At 49.1% G+C, this 17,644-nt stretch overlaps 1 protein-coding gene across 1 annotated transcript; it reads left to right on the top strand.

The window, feature by feature from the left end:
- Positions 1–1,620: 1,620 nt before the first annotated feature.
- On the top strand, positions 1,621–10,755 carry NMRK2 (nicotinamide riboside kinase 2). Its single transcript, XM_024202855.3, has 7 exons — positions 1,621–1,904; positions 3,548–3,638; positions 5,584–5,632; positions 5,817–5,988; positions 8,675–8,746; positions 9,810–9,916; positions 10,320–10,755. The coding sequence occupies exons 1-7, from the start codon at positions 1,879–1,881 to the stop codon at positions 10,403–10,405; spliced, it is 603 nt and encodes a 200-aa protein (XP_024058623.1). The 5' UTR covers positions 1,621–1,878; the 3' UTR covers positions 10,406–10,755.
- The last annotated feature ends 6,889 nt before the right edge of the window (positions 10,756–17,644 follow it).

Raw genomic sequence — 17,644 nt, 5'->3', positions numbered from 1 at the left:
ATCTTGGCCCCCTGTGATCCACCGTTGGTGTCCATCACTGATCTCACCAGTCCGGATTCTGCAACCTCACCACCGGCAGTACCTGAAGGAGGTAGAAAAACATCTTCGCTTTATCGAGTGCGTGTGTTTGCTTATATTCCAAATCTCTAGTGTCCTTAATCCATGCCCCTCCCCTTCCTTCCTTCTCCTTTAGTAAATAGAGTGTTGTGAGTTCATCTCCATGTGGTGGTTTCTTTTATTCCAGCTCAGATAGAGGGGCTTAAGTGGGGACCCAGCGGGAGGTATACTGTAAGGCTCCCCGAAGTCTTCTGGTCAGATAGGGTCCCTAAAAATCCTTACAGCAGGGCACCTGGGAACCCTTTCCATGGCCATTAATGCAACCTCAGTGCTGTAGGAGTGTCTGAACCCCCTGCATTCTCCTTCAGCTTGGCTTTCAGCCCGACAATCCACTGGCTAAGCCCCCACCTCAGCACTACCCACATGTACAGTAACCCCAAGAGCACAGTGCAAAATTTGGCTCTCTGGGACTGCAAAAGAGTGAAGAAGAAAGGGACAGGACTTGTCCACAGTGTCGTTTAAATACAAATCAACAGCACAAAGGTTTACAATGGTGCATACAAAGGCTTGCAAAGTAAGGAATCTTCCGGTAAGCTTTTGTCTATCCACTGATTCTATCAAACGCACAACAGAAAAGATACACTCTGGTTGGGGAATTCAAACCCAGAAGCTTCATCTCTGTTCAAAACAGAGGAGGTTTAAGTGTATTTTATGCACTGTTAGCATCATATTGATCTGAAAAAAAAGATCATTAAAAATTATCTCCAGGTTAACACCAGCTTTTTTTTAGCCTTCACTTCAAAAGGTTCCCAGTTCCTTATACCTGCAAAAGCATTTGAGTAGGACAAAAAGCAGGGCCTTGGGAAAGAATAAAGGTTTGGGGGCAGGTTCTCCAATCTCTGCTCACACTGAGTAGTATGTATTCAAGTGTGTAGTCCAACTCAAGTCAACTCCCATGAGTCAGTGCTACTCCATAGGAGTCAATTCTGCAGAAGCAGACGCTTAGGAAGGCAGCCCATGTAATTTTTCATGCGTTTGTGTCTACGTGGAAGAAATAAGCCCAAATAGTGGGCGGTTAAGCCAACGTGCCCGTCCCCAAAAAGCCTCAAGGGGTGGTAGCCCAGCATAATTTCACCGCCTCCCCCTGCATTCTTCTTTGAAATGTTCCTCTAAAAATCCTAGTCGGAATCCTGAGTTCTCATGCTTTCGCTGTGAGGCACTTAGAAACACAGGAGAAAGGGAAGGGAAGGCAAAGAAGTTGTGTGTGTCACTTCAAGGAAAAGGCAACGCTTTTCATTGTGCCATTACCAACCTCCCTCCCCTACCCCAGAAGTCCCCGTGGAAATGTAAAAAGGGGGGACAGTCTCAGCTTGCCCATTCCTAATTTAGGCAAAGGAAAGGTTTGCCAAGAAGGTATTTATAACCCAGCTAGCAAGGGGTAGTAAGGGGTCTGGGAGGAGTGGAAAACAGGTGCCGCTGCTCTGCGCATGACCCAGCTGCTGAGATCAGGACTGGCTAAGGCCAGCTTCTAAAGTATTGCATCTCATGATAGTCATAGTGCTTTTCCATCACCCCGTGGGGCACGGAAAGGCTGAGGGAGGGGGGAGGTCATTGCAGAAGCAGGGTATAAATTAAAGGCGCCCACGTCTTTTTTCCTCAATGAAATAGTCAAGCAACTTGCAAGCAGAGCTGAGAGCGAGAGGCTGGAGACAAGCACTCGTTTAGAGAGAGAAAGGATCAAGCATTAGCTCTGCATCCTTTCTGCTCGTGAATCCAAGTTTCTTCCCTCCCCATTGCCGCTGAGGACGCAACTCCCGGAAGATGAAATACATCATAGGTATAGGGGGGTACGTCACTGCATTTATTTCCTGCTTTTTATTGTTGTTGCGCGCGGCACGCCCTGGGGCGTGAAGATGATATGTACTTTTATGTGGTAATAAGGCGGGGATTTAAATAAGGCAAAAATCTAGCACTAATGTCTCCTAACACTAGATCATGCTTGTTCTATTGCACGCGGAGAGCTCCGCAGGTTGGGATTTATATAGTAATAAAGGGAGGGAGCTGAAGCCAGAAAAGCTTTATCTTTATCCGTGATTTCTAAGTAGGTTTAAACCGCTAAGAAAACGAAAGAGCCTTTCAAGGCAGAGTGAGGTTTTAAGTGTTCCATTGCAAAACCCCGGGGAAGTTGATGGAAAAGCTTCCTAAAATGGATCCAAAAAGAAGGGTCTTTTTTTCCTTCCCCCTCCAAATGAATGAGACTGGGAAGTAGATCTGCATGAACCTCCCGAATTGGGTGACTGCAGGGGACAGATCCTCTGCAGGGGCCGGTTGTCACGGGCCATTCAACGGACACCTGTGGAGGATCTGATGTATAGGGTATGAAAAAGCATGCGAGGGTGAAAGCTTTGGAATGAAATGTTCGAAGTTGGCACATTCAGCCCTGATGGCTCCCGCCCTCCTCTGGGGAGGAAAATCCCGCCGCTTGGGGATGCAGTTGTGGGGGGAACATGGGAGTTTGAATCCAGATCTGCCCCAAGACTCATTCACAGGACAGCAAAGGTAGACTCCCTGCGTTGGGGTTATTTTTAAGGCAGCTGTTTAAAGCGTTTCCCTCTTGCGGCAGATTTTTTTTAAAGTCTCAAGGATCTTGGCTGTATCAACTGATGTATCCTAAGTCCCACAGATAGCAGGGTAACGGGGCTAAAGCAGTGCCAAGAAGAAGACATTTGGAATCTATTTTTAAAATGGCTTGTTCATCAAAAGGGTGCCTGCCTGGGCCAGTCCCCATCGAGCGAATCCCTGGGAGACGTCTGCTCATGTTCGTTGTTCAGAGTCCCAGGATTTAAAGACGGGGCGATATTTTAAGTGAGCAACTTTGCCCCTTCAGGGCTGAAGCCACATGGGTCTCAGAGAGATGTCAGGGCTCTCATTGAAACACACATGGCAGAGATCCTGGGCCCCCAAAAGGGGAGCAATTTAACTAGAGGTTTCATAGAACACCCCCCATTTGAGACTGAGGGGAACAATCTGAAGGACGGGGGACTTTCCCTCTGACTGGAGGGGTCCCCCCCTTTGGCTCTGGTTCTTGAGAGGAGGACCCTGGAGATGTTGTGAAGGCCAAGCCTATAACAGAACTAGATAAATTCATGGAGGACAGGTCCATCAATGGCTATTAGGACAGGCAGGGATGCTGTCCCTAGCCTCTTTTGCCAGATCCTGCGGGGGCAAGAAATATTGAAGCGGAAGTGATGGAATTAATGTAAGAAACATCCCTTCCTTCCATCAGGGCAAACAGTGTGGAGCCTGCTGGCCATCAACACGTGCCACAGATCAGAATGCTTGATTAAAGATTCTTTTTCATTCGTATAATGCAGAAGCAAATAGACCTGGTTGTAATGGAAATACCCTCTGAAGAAGTGCTGTTAGTCGGCAGTCATTGCCCATTGAACTAATGCATCTTCCCCAATGCTGCTTCAAATTTTCTATTTAGCGTGACCAACGGTGGCAAAACCACTTTGACCAACCGGCTTATCAAAGCACTTCCAAACTGTTGTGTTGTCCATCAGGATGATTTTTACAAGGTAAGTATAACTACTCTCCCTATTTAATGGATTTAGAAATAGTTATATATTTAATGTATTTCTCTCTTTAGTACAATGTCAAGTATGTACCATAGGGACGTTCGGTGTGCGTTTGTGAGGTTAAGTTGTTTAGGAAGAACATATTTCACTTTGGAATTGTTTTGGACAGACTGAAATACCATTGCCTTTTACTAAATGCTAGTGTGTTAGTTTCAACACAGTATGTGGAACCCAGCGTGTTGGGCCAACAAGGTTGGAACATAGGCTGTGGAAATGATCATTTCCACAGCCGATCTCCTTGAGTTTTAATTTCAAAGCAAGCGCATCTAACCTTAGATCAGCCCACGGTTTTAAAGGAACTTTTTTTTTTTTTTGCTTTTATTTCAAATTATTTTCCTAGTTTGTCTTGACCCTTTCTTGCTATCATTCTCTTTCCGGTGCTTTCCAATGATCTTTTATGACAAAGCTGCAAGCGGGTCGGCATTTATAATTTAAAACAAAGCCAAACCAATCTATCGTCCTTTAGGCACATCCTCAAAAGTATTCAGGCTCCTAACTGTCACTGATTTCAATGGAAGTTAGGAGTCAAAATATCTTTCAGGAGCTGGGCCAGGAAGAGTATTATGTCAGGGGACTGTCTAACACCATTAGCTCTGTTTTACCTCTGTAGGACCCTGAGCCAAAGCCAATGGAAGTCAGTGGGAAAAGATCCCATTGGAGGTAGTGGGTGTGTTGGATCAAGCCCAGATGATGTCAAAGACCAAGCCACGTTAGAACATGTTCTTGAATTGTGTTTCACACTAACAATTTTCATAATGGTTATACCAGGGGTCGGCAACCTTTCAGAAGCGGTGTGCCGAGTCTTCATTTATTCACTCTGATTTAAGGTTTCGCGTGCCAGTCATACATTTTAACGTTTTTAGAAGGTCTCTTTCTATAAGTCTATAATATATAACTTAACTATTGTTGTATGTAAAGTAAATAAGGTTTTTAAAATGTTTAAGAAGCTTTATTTAAAATTAGATTAAAATGCAGAGCCCCCCGGACCGGTGGCCAGGACCCGGGCAGTGGGAGTGCCACTGAAAATCAGCTCGTATGCCGCCTTTGGCACCCGTGCCATAGGTTGCCTACCCCAGGGTTATACCATAGTTGGATCCCACTGATCTAGGCAAGACCAAGCCATGTTATGATGATACAGTTGGAGCAATCCTATTTTAATAACACGATACCCCCAGCCTCGTAGATTTTCCTGTGCTGACAAACCTATAAGCAGTTTGTCCGACCTTCATAAGCATATACACCCTACTGAATAGAACTAAATAGATTGTATCTATTGCTAAATTGGGAGCATTTCTTCACCCTAATCCACAAAATGCAGCTAGATGAATGCTAATAGGAGTTTAGGGTAAAGGGGGTGGAGTTCTTGCTAATTTTTTCTGTAAAATATATAATTTCACTCTGGCATGGCTAATTTATAAATGGTTCTTGAAAGCACAGCTAAGATGAAGCAAGATTTACTATGCTGACATACAGCTTTTATTGGACGTGTTCGTTACACTCATTCCTACTATGCTGAACATGTGATCTAGCAATTGTCACTTAGTACTACCTGTGTTTTTTACATCCGAAGATTCTATTTCTTTGTGTAAAAACCATGGTCCTATATCTAATCAGATCTGGCATTATTAGACTATGTTAAACTTAGAATCCTTTGTCAGAAGCAGCCCCCGGGGACAAGAGAGCAAACGAACTTTCTGAAGCTCTCAGGCTGCGGGGACTGTCAAAAGGCCCCGTCAAATTTCCCCCCCAGAAGGAGGCGGCAGCCGGTTTGTTAAATGAACACTTGCTCCGTTGTGTAGTGCAGCAGTGCCCAGGTTGTGATCTTGTCTTAGCTAACTGATCACCCTGCCTTTGCAGCCCTGTTTTATTGCTCACTATATTTCAGCCACAAGATCAGATAGAAGTCGGGGAAGACGGCTTTAAACAATGGGATGGTAAGAGCGGTGATCGCTGTAGGAAGCAGTAATGTATATTTTTCCTAAGTATTTCTTTTTCACTCTAATATTAAGATTTAATGGTAAATTTCCATAATTCTATATGACAAGTTTATATTTACACACTTTCATGCCTCTGTGGTTTGTGGCTTTTGACTTCCCCACCTTACTTTCTTCTCACTAGCGCTGGAATCGTTGGATATGGATGCAATGGTGAGCACGGTGCAGGCGTGGATTGAGGAGCCAAGGAAGTTTGCCCGCTCCCATGGGGTGAACGTTAGGCCTAACTCTAAAGAACCCGTCCCAGAGGAGATCCACATCCTGGTCATTGAAGGCTTCCTGCTTTACAATTACAAGTAAAATGTCTTTTTATTTACAGACAAAGGTGTGGCAATGAAAAGGCTAGATTTAGAGCTCTGGGCACCGAAGCCTCCTTGCAATTAGTTAACTGATCCTTGCAGTGCTGCTGTGAGGTGCCGTAGGGAAGAATTTTCCCCACGTTACTGATGGGGAAACAGACACATAGGGCACGTCTTCACTACCCGCCTGGATCGGCGGGTAGAAATCGATCTCTCGGGGATCGATTTATCGCGTCTCATCTAGACGCGCTAAATCGATCCCCGAATCGACGCGCATACTCCACCTCGTCAGGAGGAGTAAGCGGCGTCGATGGGGGAGCCGTGGCGGTCGATTTGTCACCGTCCTCACAGCGGGGTAAGTCGAATAGGATACTTTGACTTCAGCTACGCTATTCACGTAGCTGAAGTTTGCGTATCTTACGTCGACACACACCCCCCTCCCCCCCAGTGTAGACCAGCCCATAGAGATTGACTTGCTCAAGGCAAGTTTTTAATCAAGAGCGAGAATTTGAATTTGGGAGTGACAGGCACCCAGACTTCTGCTTAGACCAGAGCTCCTTACCCACTGATCCTGCAGTGGTCATTAAAACTTCCCTCCTATGTTCTCCTGCCAGCGTGTCTCAGCCTAGACCGGCAATGATCACTGATGGGATCAAGAAGATACTTTATTCTCCAAGCCCATTCAGTCCTTGGCCTCTGTTAGTACATAGGTTTGTTTGTTAGCCTGGGATAGAATTTTGGGTTTGACTTTTTGATCCTCTTATATCTTCTACTAATATGTCCTAACAAAGGACAAAAGACACTGTGTATGGTGCTTCCAGATGGGTTTGTAAGTACAATGGGAACAGCTAAGAGCAGTTAACGTGTTACTGGAGAGCACACTTTAAGATTGCCTCAACCCCTATCTCAAGGCAAGGTCAAGCAACCAGTCGGGCGGGGCAAAGAGGGATGGGGGGTGGAGGTATAAAAGACCAAAGAAATGCCTGTCCCTGACTGTAGCACAACCTCACTCCTTACCCCTCCCAAGGGGTACAAGAGGTGGGATGAAGACCCCAGGCCCAAAACAGAACATGACCCTTAAATTGTAAGGGGTGGGACTGTGGGCGTGCATTACCTGCTGAGCAGGGGGAGAGGGGACACTAGGAAACAAGGCTCGGCAGCGTCACATGCTTGCTGGAAACTAACCCCAATAAACATCACATTGCCTGCACTTTGGACTTCTGGTCTTCTGCTTTCTGTCTGCGTGACAAGAACCCAGGGACAGGGTGAAGGGAAAGCCATCTAATAGCCTCCTGTGAGGTAAATCTCAATTAGGAACTGGACTGAACTCAGCAATTAATTTCACATTGAGAAAAACAACATTTTTCTGCACTCTTCTTGCAGTGAAAAATTAGTTTTGGAGGTGGGGAGTAGTGGACTAGGCTGGAGAAGGAGGGACATGGAAGTCTCCATGACTTATATGTCCACACATATAACCTTAATGTAACTTTAGTGAAATACAGTCGACAACTATGAGACTTCCAAGAAGCGTTACAGTTGCCTTGCATCAGAATCTTAGCTCTCAACTGGATAAGAGGCGACTTGATTTCCATCTAACAGTACCCTCATGGGGAACAAATATTGAATAATGGGCTCTTCAGTCTAGCAGAGAAGGCATAACACGGTCCAATGGCTGGAAGTTAGACAAATTCAGACTGGAAATAAGGCATAAATGTTTAACAGTGAGAGTAATTAACTGAAAGTTATCGTGGGTTCTCCCTCACTGGCAATTTTTAAATCAAGTTTGGAAGTCCTTCTAAAAGATCTGCGCAAGGAATTATTTCGGGGAAGTTCTCTGGCCTGTGTTAGACAGGAGATCAGACGAGATGATCACAACGGTCCCTTCTGGCCTTACCCTCGGTGGCTGGTTTTGCGGGGACAGCATGTACGATGACACCTGCTCGATGTTTAAACGCTGAGTCTATCAAGCTTCACAGGTACAGGCAATCTGCTTTCTGAAGCTGAACGTCAAATGTAAAAGGGTTGTCTCCACAGACTACATATTAGGAGAGCCTCTTTGAAGACTACATCGGTAACTTGCCTAGGGCCCCCAAGGCCTGTACAGTGCCTGAATGAAGTGGAGCAGTGTTGCCCAAATGAGACTTTGGGTCCCATTATGAAAGGCTCCATCTTGAAGTGAACAGCCTATCTGTAGGCCAAGATGGAATGCTGCATTCTGGGAGCCTTCATGGGAGGTATCAGAATTCTGTCAGTCAAACTTTGCTCAACCCTGCTGTACAAATCTGATTGGTCTTGCAGTGATCCTCTGGTCTGATCTGACCTCTCCAGTGAGTGTTTTTTCAGCCTAGTAGGAACATAATTCAAGTCAAATGTGAAAGAATTAACAGCCTGCATTGTTTTTCCCCCTAGGATCATGGGCTGACTAGCTTTCTTGTGCCAAATCTGGCTGTTTGGGCCCCTTTAGACACCTTACTTCTGTGTAGTACGCACAAGTATTTGGAAATTTCAGGCTGACTGAAACATTGTCTGCTGCAGAATTTGAAGCAATGGCACGCCAAGCCATAGAGGAAATGTAGAAAGCTTCTATTTGTCGCAGCGTGGCCACTAGCATTTGTCTCTCCGTCTGAGGAGATAAGTGATCTAGTAGTGATCTAGTGTTGCCTTTTTTCCCCTGCTTCCCCAGACCACTGACCGACTTGTTCAACAAACGCTACTATCTGACAGTTCCCTATGACGAATGCAAGAGGAGGAGGAGGTAAGCTAGTCGCTTGAGCTACGTTTAATAATATTTGGCTTTGCTCTAGGTTCTGCGCACGTAGGCAAGACCGCGTATTAGTCACGTGACTGTTGTGATTCAATACTATATGTATTGACATCACTTTCCAACTGAAGTTCCAATTCCAAACTTTCAAGTCAGTCAGAGGACGAGGCCAGCTAATGGGGCATTTCCAAAGACAGCTTTACTTCCTGAAATGTCCAACTCTTATTGTCTCTGGGCACTTAACTCCCTTAGGAAACCTCAGACTTCACCATTTTTGCAAAGCGGGGTGGAGAGTGAAGGAGAAGGCCTGGGATTGAATTGGTTATGATGTGAGGGCTTCTATTTTTAAGGGCAGAGTTGAAGTGTTGTGTCTTTGATATCTCTGTAAACCTGAAAGCAACCAACAAAATTTCAACGGGCAACACGCGGCCCCCTCACCAAATAGTCTTGGCATCAGCCTGAAGAATCGCCATTAAAAAAATAAAACGGCTCCAGTGCTAACCCACTCCCCAGCACACCACCTAGGAAGGAATCTCATTACACATATACTATTGAAGGACCATTAGATACCTGCCTTTGGTCTTTAGCATTGTGCCAGACATAGGCGCCGACTTCCCCTCTGCCCCGTGGGTGCTCGAGCCCCCGTTCCACAGCCCCATCCCTGGACCACCCTCGCTCCACTCCAATTCCACCCCCTTCCCCAAAGTCCCCGCCCCCTCTATGTCCCCATTCCGCCTCCTTCCCCCAAGTCCCCGCCCCACCTCTTCTCCACCTCCTCCCCCGAGTGCACCGCGTCCCCGCTCCTCCCCCTCCCTCCCGTAAAGTCTTAAGTGCTGCCAAACAGCTGTTAGGTGGCGGACGGGAAGCGCTGGGAGGGAGGGCGGTAGGAGGCAAGGCGGGAGTGGGGGGAGCTTGGCTTCCAGTGGGTGCGGAGCACCCGGTAATTTTTCCCCATGGGTGCTCCAGCCCCGCTGCACCCACGGAGTCGGCGCCTATGGTGCCAGACACAATGAAACATAGTAATCTAACAGCTTCCTTTCCCTTTTAACACCCACAGTACACGCCATTATCCTATACCCGACCCACCTGGTCTTTTCGATGGACACGTGTGGCCCATGTATTTAAAATACAGGAAGGAAATGGAGACCCAGGAGGTTGATGCTGGTAAGTTACTCTCACTGCAAACGGTGCTGCTGATTTAAGGCAGGCAAGACTTCATTCCAGGAGGTTATTCCCTGCTATTTTGCTTGTGATGAAGCCAGGAACACTGGCCTGGTTGCAGCCTCATTAACATTAGCTAACAGCTTTGATTAGAAAACACCATTCAAAGGCAAAGTGTTATTTATAACCATGCAGCCTGAGGAACAGGTTATTCCCGGAAGTCTAAACCAACCTGAGAGACTCCGTGGAATGAGATTTATTTTGGTTGACAATGCAGGTGTTTTGGGGCTGGGGGTTATTTTGTGCTGGCCACCTGCATGACATGGTTCAAGTGCCTTTTGAAATTTGACCTTCACAAATGCCATTCTGACTGCAACTGATCAGTGATTGTTTTTCCCCTTTTCAGTTTATCTGGATGGATTGAAGTCCAGAGATGACCTGTGCCATCAGGTCTTCGAAGAGATTCAGAACATGCTTTTCAATTGTTCATAGGGAACTATACATCTGCTTCTCTGTGTATTGGTTGCCCCCACTGAAACAGCACACTCCTTCCATACTCGGGTATTATTTTCTTCTTGCGTTTCAGGGTCTGAGGAGAGCTAAAGATCCAGATTTGATGTAAATAGTACTTTAGACATTAGAAGATAGATAAACCCTACAGAATTCTGTGTAAACCAGTCACATACTGTCCTTTGGAAACGCTCTTATGTATATAATTGGGGAAAAAAACGGAGAAGTTATTTACAACTCAGCCACAGGCAGTTTTTTATATTCCGCTGGTTTAAATATGTAATGGTTTAAGATGCATTTTTATAACGAAACACGAAACAGTCAGAAAACCACCATCTGGTCTGCCTGTATTTTTGAGCCGATGTTAAACCTTTGTTTTATTACTTGTGATACCACTTTTAAGTTCACGTTTTTTAAAACATGCTGATCGGAAGGAAGTTAGCTGTGTGTCAGCCAAACCTCGACATATTATTTTATGCTTGAACCAAATTTGCACTTACCCTAAAATATTGTGGCTTTCACAAAGCTAGTTTCTCTCCCACCCTGGAGTTCTCCACAGTCAGATGCCTCTTAATTATCAACACCTCTGTGAGATTATTGATGTTACCACCACAATCTCCATGCAGTAGATCTACCTATAGCGTCCTTCAATCCTCAGCCCTGTCTCCAAGAAGCAGCAGAAGCAAGGGGCCTCTCGCCAGCCAGAAACCTATCTTCCCCTGGATTCTGCTAGCCTCCCCTTTGTACCTAGGGCCTGTGCTTTTGAACTGCCATCTCAGCTGATGGGATAATTAACCCCTTAGCTCATCAGCCTCCAGTCTGAGTAGATAATTAAGTCTTCCTCCCCTCAATCAGGGTTTCTCTGGGGGAACTAGTAAGTGACGGGAACGCCGGGTCAGCTGCTGGCTCTCAGCACACGGGCACAATGGTCTGTTTCACCCTCTATAGTCAACTGCCTTTTGTAAGATAAAGAATTTTAAGTGGCCGCTCATGTCTCCTCTTCATCTTGTAATCTGAGCATGAAAGTGATTCAGTCTTGAATTCCCCAGTTACTAGGACTGAGTCAACAGCAGAAACGGCCATGTTATGGAGTGCAAAAGTCAGTGGGCGGAATCGGGACCACCGTTGCACTTTGGCACTGCCCGTGACTTCGCTGAGATTGCACAGATGTGAGTGAGGGTAGAATCGGCCCAGACTTTGATATTAAACCAAGACTGATCTGAACTGGGAAATTGAACCACTCCTGAAAAGGTTTTTCAGGTATTTGTCCTGAAACATCTTCAAGTTCTAATATAGATCCTGATCCTGCAAATGTTTAAACATCTACTTCAAGCACGTGAGCAGTTTGATTGAATTCAGCAGGCCTATCCTCATGCTCAAAGTTAAGGACATGCTCAAGTGCTGTGCTAATCAGTCATACACTGGACAAAACCCTCGTCAATACCATTTCAGAATCAAGCAGCTGGAAGTGTGATCAAACTAACGTGTCCTGGAGGGGCTCTTTTACCCGCATCATAAATTGTGCACTTGGCAAAAGCTTCCTAGCAAATGGAGTAGAATACCCCAGTCGCAATTTCACGAGCTGTAAATGTCACGAGGAGTTTTGCTTTTTTCCAGTTATTCATCTGGCAAGACTGACGCAAATGCAAAATTTACTGTAAGAACACGGCAAGTCACCTGTGGCTTTTTTTTTTTAAGCCAAGCCATAAATAGCAGCAAAACTGGAGTCAACCTGTGGAACTCCTTGCCTGAGGAGGTTGTGAAGGCTAGGACTATAACAGGGTTTAAAAGAGAACTGGATAAATTCATGGAGGTTAAGTCCATCAATGGCTATTAGCCAGGATGGGTAAGGAATGGTGTCCCTAGCCTCTGTTTGTCAGAGGGTGGAGATGGATGGCAGGAGAGAGATCACTTGATCATTACCTGTTAGGTTCACTCCCTCTGGGGCACCTGGCATTGGCCACTGTTGGCAGACAGGATACTGGGCTAGATGGACCTTTGGTCTGACCCAGTGTGGCCATTCTTATGTTCTTATATCTTGTTTCCTTTTATTCTATTTGCCTTTTTGAGGAAAATCAAAGATGAAACAGGATTTTTTTCACAATCAGCGTGAAGTCATGGCGAGGCAGTAGAAAGGTACAATAGTTGTGCAAACCCTAAGCCTGGAGGCTGAAATGTAGAAATAGAGCTTGACATGGAGAATAACTCCAACTGGCATAGCCTGGGCCTTTAGAGAGGCATAGGAGGAATTATGCTTCTGTGGCCACGTTTGTGGCACTTGCAGCGGGCATTGGGAGCGGTGCATTATGGGCAGCTATCCCAGCGTTCAAGTGACTGCAACGTGCTTTTCAAATGGGGGGGTGGGGGTGGAGTGTGACAGGGAGTGCGTTGTGTTTATGTGGGGGGAGAGAGAGTGGGTTTGGGGGGGGGCTGAGAGCATGTCAGCGTGCTGTCTTGTAAGTTCAGACAGCAGAAGATCTTCTTCCACCCCCCCCCCCCCCCCCCCCACACACACACAGCATTTCACAGTAATGGTTGCTTTGTCTCGGAGCAGATAAGCATGCCGGCTGTCAGAAACGGAGCTTTGAAAGGGCATATCCGCCTTCCTGCAGTGATTCAAAAGCAATGACAAGAGTGGCCACTTGACTTAAGGGGATTATGGGACATTTCCGGAGACCGATCAGAGCACAGTAACGCAACACCTCATTCACACTGACGCCCGTGCGTTGTAGCCAAGGCGCAGCAAATGTTATTCCACTCGCCGAGGTGGGGTACCAGGAGCGCTGTAGTTGCGGAGTCAAAGCGCTCTACGTGCCTTGCCAGTGTGGACGGGGAGTGAGCTAGGGCGCCCGGGGCTGCTTTAATGCGCTGTAACTCACAAGTGTAGCCAAGCCCACAGATGATGTGGAGGCGAAAGTTAATAAACCAAACTTGATGGGTTGGATATTAGGCCTAACTGGTGGGCAAAACAATGAGAGGATGGGCTATTCCACCCATCCCTCCCTTTCTGGGTCCTTAAAAGAAAGATTTGGGGGTGGGGGGACAAAAAGGAAGAACCCTCAGGGACAACGGAGGCTACTGGAGGAGCTTCACCAGCATGGCTACCACCCCCACTGTCTCCTGGGACCGTCTTCGTTCTAATGCTGAGGGATGTCCTGACCCGCGCGGGCCAGAGGGGTGACAACATCCTCTGGATCCTGCTCTATCTGCTCCAGCTGAATCCCAGCTACCATCCGGGGTGAAAGGACTTTAACAGTAGCAGCTCCAGCTCATCTCAACTGACTTCTTTTCCCCCAATAGGACAATTACTGTCTCTGATACCATGGAAGAGACTGTCACACAAGGAGGGTTCTTCCTTCTAAAACTCTCGCCGGCTAATGGGACAAGAACAAGGAATGTTGTTAGAATGACAGCCTGACTTAACACTTTACATTTCAAAGGCTTTCCCTGTTTTGTCTTCTTTTCTGTATGGTTAATAAAAGGTGTAAAGGATTTTTAATGGGGTGTTTGCCATGGTACTAAGCAGGCTGGGGTCTCTGTAGAGCAGTGGTCCGCAAACTTTTGAGGGTTGCACCCCCCCTTACGCCTGTCCGTGGCCCCTGCCTCTCCCTGGAGCTGGGTCTGGGAACAGGGCCACGGCTTTGGAGGGGGATGTGGACAGGGCTAAGGAGGCTGAGGCTGGGACCACAGCTGGGGGTGGGTCTGGGTCTGGGAGCAGGGCCACAGCCCGGGGCCAAGGCTGGGGGCAGGGGCGGAGCCAGAGCTGCAGCCGAGCTGCGGTGGGGGCCAGAAGCCGGGCCCGCAGCCCGGATGAGGCTCCACTCCCAGCCTTGCCCCCAGCCTCGACTCCGGGCCAGGAATGGAGCTGCGGCCAGCGGCCAAGGCTGGGGGCTGGCTAGGGTGACCAGATGTCCCGATTTTATAGGGACAGTCCCGATATTTGAAGCTTTTTCTTATATAGGTGCCTATTACCCCTCACCCCCTGTCCTGATTTTTCACCCTTGCTATCTGGTCACCCTAGGGCTGGCGGAGGACCAGGAGCAGAGCCACCGCCGGGCTGTGGTGGGGGCCAGCCGCTGGGCACCCGGCCAGGTGCAGAGCCACACCGAGGCTGGGGCTGGGGCGAGGTGGGGGCCGGGGACATGTCTGTGGGCTGGACCAGAGCAGAGCTGGGGGCGGGGACGAGCTGGGTGGCCCCTTTCCCACCCCTCCCTAGGGGGCTGGCCACCACGCCCTCTGGACATTCCTCCACATGCACCCCACAGTTTAGGGACCTCTGCTGTAGACCAATCCTGGACCTTGTCCAACACTGTCTAATGTTGGATGTTATGCTAACACCGTTAGCCCATATACTCCATCCAAATTAATACAACAGGTCACCCCCTGAAAGAACTACTCCGGAGACACAGTAAATCAACGGGTAACTTCCAAGAACCTGTTTCCCTCAAGGGCCCAGAATAAGAACCGTGGGCAAGAGAACCATTCCGCCAGCTTTAGCACCATGTGAGTCTTGCAGAGCCCGAGACAACCGTTGCGGGAGGATTTCCAGGCATCCACTCCTGTGCTGGCTGTGGTGACAAATAGCCACGCAGACGCGCTGGCTCTACAGCCCGAGGGAATGAGACAAATTCAGCCCTGGTGCAACGGCGGGGAAGTCGACCAATCTGCCCCTGTTGACACCGTCTCTGCATTCGGTGTTTTGTTAAATGCCGTGCTCCTCAAAGGGGGGAAAACAGCCTCAGCAGGCGCTCCTGGGCGTTGACAGAAGGCCATCTTAAAAGACGCCATCTGCAACTAAACTGGATGAAGCCCGTGAGAATATGCTGCAGGGCTCTGTATTGTGTCAGCTCTGAGGTGTGACCAAGCGATCCCATGAGCCTTTCCCACTTTTAATTTCCATCAATCTCCATTTCCAGCCCTTGGGAGAATGAGGCCAGTTGCGTCACCTAGCCACTAGCCCACTGCTGCCACCATCTGGAAGTTAACCCAGGTTAGCCACCCGAGGCCTTCAAAGAAATACGTAGTGAGCTGAGAGGGAATAAGCCAGATTCCACCCAAGTGTCAAACACACATGGCTCCACTGAGAAAAGAGGAAGGAGGGGCTTATGGTTAAAGCGCTGGACAGGGCTGTGGGCGAACTAGCGTCAATTTCTGCCTCTGCCACAGTCTCCCTGTAGGACCTTGGGCAAGTCACGTGACTTCTCTCACCCTCTTTTACCGATGTGGGGCTGAGGCGAAGAACCCTTCCTTGTCTAATTACATTGTCAGCTCTGTGGGGCAGGGACTGCCTCCCACCTGGGTTTGTGCAGCGCCCAGCACAGCGGGGCCCTGATCTGGGCTGGGGCCTTGTGACAGAGCGGGAACAGTCAGCGTCCCCACATGTGCTAAATTGACAAGACAATTGATGAAGCACCAGGCGATTAACCCATTAACGAGGTGATTCCGCTCTTCAGCTGAGGACAGTCAGGCTACGTCAACACTAGCACTTTTGTCGGTAAAACGTATGTCGCTCGGGAGTGTGAAAAAAACACACACCCCCGACCCACGTGAGTTACACTGACAAACGCGCTGGTGTGGACAGCGCTACGTCAGCGGGCGAAGCTCTCCCACCCGTGGGGAACAAGCACGTGTGTGGCGTGCTGTAAATTCCGCACCGGGTGTTGAACGTGCTGCAGCCGGGCGTGAGGGCTGTTTGCAACAGGAGGCGCAGGCTGAGGGAACCCTGTGTGTAAGATGCGGCCCTAGAGCCAGGGCTTTTAAATCTCACGCTTCAGGACAGAGGGGTCACCCTTGGGTGCTCCTGGCAGCCCACCTATGCACAAGGCTGCAGTAGTTGCCACAGCACTGGGGGCGGGCTGGTTCTCAGAGACGCAGCTGGAGCTGGGGGGGGCTGGCCTGGGAGGCTATAATTATCCCCAGGCCTGCGTGCTCCGTGTGTCAGGATGAAAGCGACACCCCCTGTTCGCGTAAGCAAGAGATCCGGTGTCTGGCAGTCAAGCTGGGACTGTCTGGCTGCCTTGGGAGGGGGATTGGCAGCCGGCCTTCCCCTCCATCAGCACACTCAGCTGGGAACGGGGCCTGACTCACCTGGGCTCAGCGCGACTCACTCACGGGGGTTCTTTCCACCAGCCCCAATCACCGACGCCACCGGCTGAGAGCCAAGCACTGGGTGACAAAGCCGCCAGAACTGCCGCCTCCCCTCCCCAGCAAGGAGCAGGGTCCATCAAATCCAGCCCTTCCCCTGCCAGAGTCTGCTTTGCAAGGGCACCGAAAGTTTGGCTTCTTCTGGGGTTCAAGGAGGCAGGGTGGCCTAGTGGGTAATGCACTAGACTGGAATTTAGGAGACCAGGGCTCTAATCCGAGCCCTGCTATTTGCCTGTTGGGTGACCTGGGAGAAGTCACTTTCCCTGCTCTGTGCCTCAGTTTCCCCTCCTGCAAAAAATGATACTGGCCTCCTTTGAAAAGCACTGAGCGATTTAGGGGTGAAAAGTGCTATATCAGAGCTAGGCGTTATTAGTAGGTGGCTGCGCCCACCGTCTATTCGAAGGGGGCTCAGAATTTCAGCCCAGGTGCTGCTGCCTGTGAATTGATCTGCTAGGGTGTCCTCTCCCCCATACAAGACTATTTTGGTGGTGCAGCATGGGGCAGTGGTTCGTGAATGGCAGACTGACCTGAGCTTCCCATCTAGAATGGGTTATGGGGGAGTAACCGCCCTCCTGCGCCCCACTCAGGAACATCCAGCAGGTTGCAGGTTTCTTAAGCTTCTCAGACCCCACCATGGGGGACAGCCAGAACCACAGACCCTGCCGTGGGGGGCCGAGGGGCAGCCAGGACCCCAACCCCAGACCCCGCTGGGCCCCCAGACCCCACTACATGAGGCCTTGGGGCAGCCAGGACCCCAACCCCACCGGGACCCCGCCATGTGGGGCTGGGCAGCGGCTGGCTGCCTGGACCCTGAGACCCATCGGGTGGCAGCCAACTGCCCCACTGGGTGGGGTCAGGCGGCAGCCGGTTGCCCAGAGCCCACAAGCCGCTGCGTGGCAGGGAGCCGGGAGCCCGCAGCCTTCAGCACACAGCTGAGCTGGCCCACCACATCTGTGTGCTAATTGGGCTGCAGGTGGCGTGCCGGCCGCGGGCTGAGAACTGCCGATTTCTAGTTGCAACGATTGCTGTCACCGCCGGGAGGAAATGTCTTCCTGACCCGCAGCCCCTGACAACTCC

The sequence above is a fragment of the Terrapene carolina genome, unplaced genomic scaffold (genome assembly GCF_002925995.2).
Source record: "Terrapene carolina triunguis isolate 2854851 unplaced genomic scaffold, T_m_triunguis-2.0 Scaffold194, whole genome shotgun sequence".
Lineage (NCBI taxonomy): Eukaryota > Metazoa > Chordata > Testudines > Emydidae > Terrapene > Terrapene triunguis.
Note: the sequence above shows the minus strand (reverse complement) of the source record. Positions and strands in the feature narration are given on the sequence as shown.